The sequence below is a fragment of the Trypanosoma conorhini genome, assembly GCF_003719485.1.
Source record: "Trypanosoma conorhini strain 025E chromosome Unknown Tco_14.4_contig_00129, whole genome shotgun sequence".
Lineage (NCBI taxonomy): Eukaryota > Euglenozoa > Kinetoplastea > Trypanosomatida > Trypanosomatidae > Trypanosoma > Trypanosoma conorhini.
Window position 1 is genome coordinate 1 of NW_021704218.1, and position 9,569 is coordinate 9,569.

The 9,569-nt window shown below is 52.5% G+C and overlaps 5 protein-coding genes across 5 annotated transcripts, besides 7 other annotated features; all 5 read left to right on the top strand.

The window, feature by feature from the left end:
• Positions 1–58: a microsatellite.
• Positions 59–88: a microsatellite.
• Positions 89–1,257: 1,169 nt separating this feature from the next.
• Positions 1,258–1,288: a microsatellite.
• A 716-nt stretch (positions 1,289–2,004) lies between these two features.
• Positions 2,005–2,871, top strand: Tco025E_03007 (putative mitochondrial carrier protein; the record flags this gene model as incomplete). The annotated part of the gene is made up of 1 exon (XM_029369929.1): positions 2,005–2,871. The coding sequence occupies one exon, from the start codon at positions 2,005–2,007 to the stop codon at positions 2,869–2,871; it is 867 nt and encodes a 288-aa protein (XP_029229909.1).
• Positions 2,872–3,401: 530 nt separating this feature from the next.
• Positions 3,402–5,771, top strand: Tco025E_03008 (uncharacterized protein; the record flags this gene model as incomplete). The annotated part of the gene is made up of 1 exon (XM_029369930.1): positions 3,402–5,771. The coding sequence occupies one exon, from the start codon at positions 3,402–3,404 to the stop codon at positions 5,769–5,771; it is 2,370 nt and encodes a 789-aa protein (XP_029229910.1).
• Positions 5,772–5,796: 25 nt separating this feature from the next.
• Positions 5,797–5,835: a microsatellite.
• A 242-nt stretch (positions 5,836–6,077) lies between these two features.
• Tco025E_03009 (uncharacterized protein) lies at positions 6,078–6,524 on the top strand (the record flags this gene model as incomplete). The annotated part of the gene is made up of 1 exon (XM_029369931.1): positions 6,078–6,524. The coding sequence occupies one exon, from the start codon at positions 6,078–6,080 to the stop codon at positions 6,522–6,524; it is 447 nt and encodes a 148-aa protein (XP_029229911.1).
• Positions 6,525–7,002: 478 nt separating this feature from the next.
• Positions 7,003–7,024: a microsatellite.
• Positions 7,025–7,100: 76 nt separating this feature from the next.
• Tco025E_03010 (uncharacterized protein) lies at positions 7,101–7,904 on the top strand (the record flags this gene model as incomplete). Its single annotated transcript, XM_029369932.1, has 1 exon — positions 7,101–7,904. The coding sequence occupies one exon, from the start codon at positions 7,101–7,103 to the stop codon at positions 7,902–7,904; it is 804 nt and encodes a 267-aa protein (XP_029229912.1).
• A 146-nt stretch (positions 7,905–8,050) lies between these two features.
• Positions 8,051–8,093: a microsatellite.
• Positions 8,094–8,197: 104 nt separating this feature from the next.
• Tco025E_03011 (spermidine synthase) lies at positions 8,198–9,088 on the top strand (the record flags this gene model as incomplete). The annotated part of the gene is made up of 1 exon (XM_029369933.1): positions 8,198–9,088. One exon carries the CDS (start codon positions 8,198–8,200, stop codon positions 9,086–9,088), a length of 891 nt encoding a protein of 296 aa, XP_029229913.1.
• Positions 9,089–9,174: 86 nt separating this feature from the next.
• Positions 9,175–9,209: a sequence feature (A-rich).
• Positions 9,210–9,569: the final 360 nt, after the last annotated feature.

The following is a 9,569-nucleotide window of genomic DNA, read 5'->3' on the forward strand; positions in this document are numbered from 1 at the left end:
TTTTACTTTTTTCTAATTATTTTATTTGTTTTTATTTTGTTTTCTTTTATTTTTTTTTTCCTCTTCTTCTTCATCTCCATCTTTTATTCTCCTTGTATTGAGGTTTCACTATCAGGTCAAGGCGTTCTGGCGATTAGTTTATTAGGCTTCCATTGACACTGAAGTCATAGACGGACTTTTGGGGGCTTTTTACGCACACGTATTTTGGATGTTGTGTCCCTTTCGAGGATACCCATGCCCGGAGTTTTCTTAATTTGCGTTTGATTGGCGACCATTGCTGTGTGCCGAAGGAGTACAATTCAGCGTCAACTTCGAGGACGTTTACTGCTCTTACCTCCGGAGTCTGCAGTAACACAGCAAAAGGTTTATGAGGTGACCCTTTTAGGCCTTTATCTGAAATTTGCGCGGACAATTTTCTTCTGAACGCACCTTGTCACGTGGAAGCAGGAAAAAATTGTGCAAAGAGAATAAGTAAAGCAATAATTAATCTTATTTATCGAGTTTTTTTTTTTTGGGAGGGGGGCGGGCTGCAGCACGGTCCTTTCTTGACGCCGCTCTCTGGACTGATGCAGCCATGACGGGATATAACTGCGCACATGTAATCCCTTCGCAAGGTCCATGGTGTGTTTTGTGGAATGGAATTATGGGAAAAGACGTATCAAGATTTGCGTTTCCACAGGTTATATATTAATTATTTACTTGGAATTCATAAAAGTCTAAGAAAAAAAACGTAATGGTTAGACCGAATTCAATAATCATTTTTCAACTTGATTTACTAGTTTTTTTTAGCATCGTTAACTATTTCGTTATTATTACTTATGCTACTGTCTATTTGTCCTTTTATAGTTTGTCGTACATACAGGGTTTCTAAATTGGAATTGAAGAGTTGCCAAGACATTCATTTTGACAAGTTGTTTACCTCTCCTTGATTGCAGTATACTTTCTATTTACCTAAGCCTTTTTGCCGTAATGTATTTTTTTTCTTGTCGGTTTCTGAATGGGAGCTACCGCAAACGCATGCGGGTCTTACGCATTAAAGTAAGCATAAGGAGTGTTTATGATGAGCTGATCGATGCATTGATACCTTGTATTGTGGCAGTGTTCCATATTTTGTATTGATGGTGACTATTTTTAAATGATGTAGCAACAAAAACAAGAAAAAAAAGCTCTTCTTTTTTAGTATACGGGCGCAAAATAGCATTGAAATACAACTCTTGTGGGATGCTTCATGAAAAGAAAAAAATCATGGAACTCCTTTATTTATATATTTATATATATAAATATACATTGCCTGATGAAGTGTTTGCTATTGTGTGTTCTTGGGGAAAAATATATGTATAAAGTCACCTTGTTTCTTTTTATGGTTTGATTGTCTCTTATAATGCCCCATTTGCCCGCTGCCATTTTTCTGCGATCGGAGGGCAAATGTGGTCTTTGGATGCGATTTAAGCACAAAGTCGTTTTTCTTTCTTCATTATTACTGCTGTGTTTTGCTTGCTCGGATGAAAGCGAGCATCTTTTGATTAAGTTTTCTCTTAAAAGTTTCAATTATGCCAGTACTGTATGCAATTTTATCTTAAGTCTTTTTACATCTCTTGACTCACAAGTTGTTTTCGCCTTTTTTTTGGCTGGTTTTTCCCTTTTATACCTGCTCTTTTTGACTTGATCTGCTGTTTCATCGACTTGTCTGCATTCCAGCAAGTATTCAGCTATTTGGAGAGTTGTGCTAAAAGAGCTGTGGGCTAATAACGAGAATAATAGTGGGATATAAGTACCTTTTTTTTTTCTTCTCTATGTGCGTTGTCCTTTTGTTTTTTTTTTAGTATATATATATATATGGCTCTTCCTGTGCCTATTTAACTATTCTTCTTTCTCCTTCTGCGTTCATCCTCCTGGAAGGTAGGTAAACGAATAAGCAACCAGCAATAGGTTGGATCCCATTCCTTGATTGAGGGAAGTAAAACCATCTTGAAGAAAAAACAACACCGGAATTAACGATAACAGATGGGCGCTGGTGATCCACGCGACATATTCCTTGGTGGGTTTCTCCAATGCTGTGAGGCATTCACCCTCGGCATGCCGTTTGAGGTTTGGAAGACCCAGCAGATTTCTGGACTCTCTAAGGGTCATTGGAGTAGTTCCTGGACCGAGTTAAAAGCTATCTACGCGGCTGGCTGGCGGCGGTTTTATTATGGTACAGGGGCGAAACTGGTTGAGTCCGGTTTGAAGGGCTCCATCCTGCTTTTTGGTACCAATTTAACACTGGACATTGAGCCGAAGCTTGGTATTGATCCTCACAGTGCAATTGGTGGTATGCTGGCGGGCTTTTTTGGGGGTATTGCACAAACAGTCGTGATGTCTCCCATGTCCTATGTTGTGACGTACAAAAACCGCAACCCTGAATGCCATTCAATGAGCTTATTTGCTGTCTTGAAGAGGTGCGGTTTTCGCAGTGCCTATGGATCCGCGCCTGCCATGGCAGGAAGACAAGGAACAAACTGGGCCTTGCGGTGGCTTTTCGCAGTTGCTTTTACAAAAAAATACAAGAAATTCGTGGGACGGGAAAAATTAACTGTTCCTGAAGAAATTTTCTGTGGGATGATGGGAGGTGCATTGGGATGCGTCAACCAGCCATTTGAAGTGCTACGGGTTTTGCAGCAAGCTCGTCAGGCCACAGGAGACAAGGGCGCGAATACACGAAACTGCGCCGCATATGTGTACAAGACTTATGGCCTGAAAGGCTTCTATGCGGGCTTGATACCAAGGATGGGACTTTCCGCATGGCAGACGTTGTTTATGGTGACGTTTGCAGGAATGATTAAAGAGCGTATGAACGCCTTAACTTATAAGGCTGATAAAATTACGGTTTAAAGACCCTTCTTTATTATTATTATTTTTCCGTCGTTGTTGTTTTTTCTTCTGTTTTCTGGTGCTTCAAAAGTGATTAAAAAAAATACAATGAGGAAGCTAATTCGTTACAGCGCCTACGGGCTTTGGGCGTTATTTAGCTATTCGACGATGAAAGGGGGAGAAAAAAAATATTGTTTAAAATTATAAGAGTCAACTTTCGGTTTCTCACGGACTACCTGATAATATATTTTTATTTTTGAAGACTTTTTTTAAGTTATTTACCAAGAAGAAACAAAAATGCCTCTGTGGGTATGAAGGACGTTGCCTGGAACATGAACGGGAGCAAGGTAGATCAATGAGGATGGCCCGGTATGTTATTTTGGCTTTGGAAATCATGCTCTTTTTTTAACTGTTGACAAACTATATATATATAGTTGTATTTACCTTTTTTTTTCTCTTGCGTGGCCTGTTGCCCAAACGGTAGACGGATGCACATCTCTCTCCCTGTCACTCTCGCCGAGCAAGAGAAAAGGAAACGTATGTATGATAGAATGAAGGTAAAGGGGATTCAGCCAAACGAGCTGAGTCCGCTAACTGCCTTCGCTGGGTCAGATATTAGATTAGAGGAGGCAGTCCGCGCTTCTGCTACTTTTCTGCTTTGGGAACGGCTATACGGTGTGACAACGGCGTCTTCAACAGCGGACAAGGTAAGTCTGTATTGCCTGCAGCAGCGAGAACGTGGTCCAGCAGTGGAGAGCTCAACTGGAGCGGCTCGGAAAAATGGTTTACTGCTTCAACGTCCGCACGATGGCAAGGTGAGGGAGTTGTGTATAAATGACGCATCGAGTTTGGAGGGTGGGCAAGAGGCAGTCTCCGGCCTCCCTCGCGATGTGCCGGGGCGCGCCTTGGCAAATACATTCCCGCGGGGGAACACCAGGGGCTTCAGCGAGGGAAACCGCATCGCGGTCCCGGCTGATTGCCACAGCGAAGCAAAACACGCCGTGGAGCGGCGAGAGTGTCGGCCTTTTCTGAGCGGGAGCAAGAGCGATAAAACTTCTCCTTCTACGGGTGAAGCTGCGGATCGGCTGTTGTTCTCCTTTTCATCACCGCCGCCGCCTCTGCCCTCATCCTCACCGTTGTCCGTGCCGGCAGCTGAACGGGGTTTGCCATCGTCAGGTGGCGGGCTATTTTCATCACACACCCCATACCGAGCAGTTGCGGAGGAAACGACTCTGCAATTTCAGGAAGTCAATGCCGGGGAGGACAACGTCGCGGAAAGAACTCTAGAGCCAAGTCGTGCCTCTGGAGGTTGCTGGCCCTCATGGAGTCCCACAAGTGAGGTGTTGAAATTGGGCGACGACGATAGTGCTACGGAGAAAACCAGAGGGAGTGGCCCTTCTGAGCCACACGCTGGTGGCGGTCGACGCAGCAGTGGTAAGGCGGATCAGCCACAACCGGGCCCGACGCGCGTGACGAGCAATCCAGCTCCCCAGTGGCCGCGATGGGAGGCCGCAATGGAGCCCAGGCGTGTCACGAACGAAGAAGAGCTACTGGATAAGGCTGTGCCGTGTGGGAGCTACGGAAATGGGGAGGCTGTCACGTTTCCAGAAGACCTCTCTGTTGACTCTGCTGAAGAGGAGCGGGCGGGGCATGCCTCCGATGGTGCACCTTCCAGTCGGAGTGGGAGAGGTGTGTCGCCCTCCGCTCTGCTCCAACCCACGCGCGGGACGGTCGGCAGCGAAGCACCACTGGGAAGGAGCTCAGACGAGACAAAACTCGACATTACAGCTGCGACGCAGTTGAGCGCGGGAGAGCGAAAGGAGAGGAAAACGCGACAGTATCGTCCCCCAGCCTTTTACTCTGCTCGGGCACTTGACACTGCTGCGACGGCTGCGATGGGCGGAGGTGAGGTGGCTTCTCACGCGTGGGGGAGTAGCGGCGCTCCTGTTCCGGCAATAAAATCCTCGCCGGAGGGTCCCGTGGTCTCCCCTGCGGTGACGGTCGTTCAGTGTGTACGTGACGACACCACGCCGCCGCCACAGGACTGGGCTTCTTCCCCCCTTGCAGAAACCACCCCCCTTGACTCCTTTGCCTCCTCTTTTTCAGAGGATCTCCAGGGGGCGGAGGGTGACGGGCGACGTTCCCAAGAGCCGCGTACGCCTACCGGCATTCAGGGCGATGCTCATGCCATGCCCTCCTTGTCGCTGGAGAGAGACGGAAAAAGGGCGGCGGCTCCCCGCACCTCGCCCCAGGAGCCGCGTGGTGGCCCTCTTTATAGTCGGCCTGAGGGGGAGGAGGAGGAGGAGGAAGGGGAAGAGGAAGAAGAAGGAGAAGCGCGGAATATTCCTGTTAGCGAGCAAACCGAGGAACTCCTTTTCGTGTCGCCTTCACCATCTTTTAAAGACTATGAATGGGCTGCAAAGGCACAAGAGGCGCTGGAGCAGCAACAGCGACGCTTTTGCGCTCGCACCCCGTCCACCAACCCTCCTTCTCCCCCGCCCCCGTTGCAGGTCGGCGGGTTCGAGCTGCCCCAGCTGCCTCGAGGCCGCTATCCCGCCGTCGCCGTCACATGTAATGCGGAGCGAGAGGTTGCAAGTAGCGAGAGCCCACAGTCCGTCCCGGAGCGGCACCAGCGTCCTCCTGCGATCCCCGAGGGTGCGGCATCACAGCCGGCGGGCAATCCCGCCAAAAAGCTCCCCAGCAAACCCGCCTCAAAAACTACCCTGCGACCTCGGAGGGGGGCGACGGGTCACGGGCAGCCGTCGACGTCGCCGAAGCCCACCGCGGACACGCGGAAGCGACCTTGGCAGGCCATGGCGTCTCCTCCTCCGACGGAGGCGTTCCCGCTTCCTCGAACGGTGCCGACAAGTGAGCCTGCAGTACGAAAAAAGGAGTTCACTACAAAGCGAACAAGAAGGTGATGTCCCTTCTTTCTTCTTTTCCCACGTTTGTCTCTCTGTCTATCTCTTTTTTGTTTGTTTGTTTACGTCGTTTCCCTCCCACGCCGCATCTCCATCTGCACACATTTCTTTCTTGAGGGGAGGATTATCTGAAGTTCTCTTTGCCGCTGACGGTTTTTCTTCCTTGTTTTTTCCCCATAACTCGCCTCTGCGTCAAGGAAGCCAACGAAAGGGAGGCGCGAGGGGCGTTTGCTCACTGGGAGGACGTCGCGTGGGTGTCCATAGAAAGCAGACGTGTGTGCCAGTGTGTGGGTCGAATGTGAAGTGATGCCCGATTTGCCACCGTTGTCAGAGGAAGAAAAGAAGGCCCGGGAACGGCGTCTGCAGGCGGCGCATGATCGGTATGTGAAGAGCATAGCGACAATGCGCTCGCTACCGCGTCTGCAGTCGACAATTGCCGGGGCCGGCGGAAAGACGAACGAGCATGCTCGTCTTGCGGAGGAGCGGGAGATGGAGCGGCGTCAGCGTCACCAGGCGGAGGCCGACCGCCTGCTAGAGCGCAAGGAGCGGGAAAAGGCGCACCAGGCCAAGGTGGAGGCGCTTGACGCAAGGCAGCAGAGAAAGCGGGCCAGGGCAGCCAAGAAGAAGGCCAAGAAGGCACGGGTGCGTTTGGAGAACGGAGAAAGGGTAAGCTCCGCACCTTCCGACGACGAGGAGGAGGAGGAGGCGAGTGGCAGGGAGGGTGCCGTGGAGGTTGAGGAGGGGAAGAGCTGAGAGACTTTGGGAGTCGCCGTGGGCGTTCGCGCGGTTGAAGCTGCTGAAGTGCTAAAAGGGGTGACCGCGGTGGCGTCCCCACATGATGTGGTTCTCTTGCGTTCAGCACGGCGGTAACCGCGGTGAGATTCTTTTTTCCCTCCTCTGCGGTGTAATATTTACGAATATGGCTGCACAAACGTGCGTCAGGCGGGCACGGGGGCGTCGCTCGTTGAATAGTGCGCCTCCCCACTTATCCTGATCGTGTGTGGTGCGAAGATGGGGCGGAGTAGTTTCCATGACTCTGTGGTGCCATTCATCAAGGCACTGTATTTGCGTACAGAGGGAGCAAGGCGATTTTTAAAAGATATATATATGTATATGAGAGCCTGTGCCCCCCCTTCTTCCATCCTTCCTTTGCGCTTTTCTTGTTTTCACTCTACGCTTGCGCCCGTGGTGGGGGGGGGGGTTGCGCTTCCGTCGCGTTCTCGGCATGTGGGAGAGAGTGAGAGTGAGAGAGATCAGAAGACAGCGCTTGACAGAATAAGGAATAAAGAATAAAAAGGGGAAGGGTGAGAAGTCAGAATTGGAAAGCTCATGGCGTCTGAGACAGCTACGGCGCTCGTGGCCGGGGGAAGCAAAAAAAAACAGCGGCCGCCAGCACCACCACCGCTGCTTGTCCCACTCTGGCGCCTCATCACGGTGGAGGCGACGATATACGCGGTGTGCCACGTCTTTTGCCTCGGGCTCGTGCTCTTTGCCGTCAGTGACGCGTCCCTCTCGGACCTGACACGGGGGCTGCTTCGGCAGCTTCGCGGCCCCCCGCAGGAAGTTCCCCCGCCGGAGCGAAGCCCCTTTGAGGTGCTGCGGGACTACAGGGAGGCGGCGGCTGCGGGGACGGCGGCGCCGTCGCACGAGGTCAGCTCGGACCTTCTAATCACCATGCTTCTGCCTTTTTCACTCCATGCCTTTTTCCTGGCCCTCATGCGCCGCCTGCAGGACGTTGTGGAGGATGAAACGAAGAGGCGGGAGGGGGCGGCGGGCACGGCGCCGTCGCAGGCAGAGGCAGCAGCAGCAGGTCGTACCAGCGGCGACGCGGGCGCGGCCGCGCCGCGGCCGTGGTGGATGGTGAACTGTGACACCGTCGTGAAGAACACCTTTATTGGTCTCACCAGCGTCCTCTGCATCCTCGTTCCAGTCAGTGTCTTGTCGCAGAAGGCCAGCGAGGTGCGTGGCTTGGGACCGGCCGCGTCATTAATGTCGATTGCGGTGGGTCTCTGCGCGCTGGAGGGCCACGGCGGGGTGCGCAGCCTGCAGAAACTTTTTAACGGCCTTCAGGCAATTAATGTCGTTGTGCTCGTCGTTCTTGTCGCGGTGGCAAACCTGTGCCCGAAGGAGTAGGCTGCGCCGCCGGGGTTGTAACGACCATGGAACATGGATAGATTTTTATTGTGCCACGTGCAACGACCATTCTGCAAGGCCTCTTCCCTCGCGACGCGAAGAAGCGTGGACGTGCGGAGGGGGGTGGGGTGGGGACAACGTGTGATTTCTTTTTGTTGTTGCTGCTGCTGCTGCTGTTGTTGTTGTTGCCGGCAACCTTTTCTCGCTTTATAACTTCATATTTTTTTTGCCTCACCTGCACTTGTGCCGCGGGGCTCAGCGCAGCAGCACTACGAAAACAAAAGCATTACATCATGCCCGGCCCCGGACTACTCCCTGACGGCTGGTTCCGCGAGGAAAACGACCAGTGGCCCGGGCAGGCCATGTCCTTCAAGGTGGAGAAGGTCCTGTACGACGCCCCGACGAAGTTCCAGCACCTGACGGTCTTCGAGAGCGACCCGAAAGGCCCGTGGGGCACCATCATGACGCTCGACGGCTGCGTGCAGGTGACGGACCGCGACGAGTTTGTCTACCACGAGGTGCTGGCCCATACCTCCCTCTGCTCCCATCCAAACCCGCAGCGGGTGCTCATCGTCGGCGGCGGCGACGGCGGCGTGATGCGGGAGGTGCTGCGCCACGGCACGGTGCAGCAGTGCGAGCTCGTCGACATTGACGGGGAGGTCATGGAGCAGAGCAAGCGACACTTTCCGCAGATCGCCTGCTCGCTGACGGATCCGCGGGCGAAGGTCCTCGTCGGCGACGGCCTGGCGTTTGTCAAGGAGGCCGCGAACAATACTTATGACGTGGTTATTGTTGACACCACCGACCCTGCCGGGCCCGCGTCCGAGCTCTTCGGCGAGGAGTTCTACAGACACGTGCTGCGTATCCTGAAGCCGGATGGTCTGTGCTGCAACCAGGGGGAATGCATCTGGCTGGACCTCCCGCTGATCGAGCGGATGTCCCGCTTCATCCGAAGGGTCGGGTTCGCGTCGGTGAAGTATGCCATAATGCACATTCCCACGTATCCCTGTGGCTCCATTGGAACCCTTGTCTGCACGAAGAAGGTTGGCGCCGATGTGACAAAGCCGCTGCGCCCCGTTGAGGAGATGCCGTTCGCGAAGGAGCTAAAGTACTACTACTCTGAAATGCACAAGGCCTCCTTCGTGCTGCCTCGCTTTGCACAGCACGTTAACAACATGGAATAATTCGCACGCCGCCTTGGATAACGTGCACGCCACCCACCGAGTCGTCCTCACTGCAAGTGTGTCTATGGGCGGAGAGGGGGAAGCAAAAAGAGAAAGTGAAAGAGAGAAAAGGAAAAAGAGAGGCATGCGAACGGAATATGGAGGGAGGGAAGGGGGCGGGAAGCCTAGTGGTTGATTCCAGTGTTGTTTCTTTGTTTTTTTTGTTTTTCTTCGTTAATTACATGACTTTGTTTTTCCAATCATTCAACACCGGTAGGCAGCACGCGCCGCTCTATCCGCTGCCCTCCACGCGGAGTTTTTACCTGACAGCTTTTGGTCTCTAACGGCCGCCACCGCGAGAGTTCATAACGGGCCTGGCAGCCATTACACGTGGCCTTTGAATTCAGTTGTTTACTTGGGTGTGCGTGTGTCATAATCTTTCGCTCAGCTGTTTGGGCGCTGGCTGCGTACACTGAGGCAAGCCATGATTGCCCATACTCGT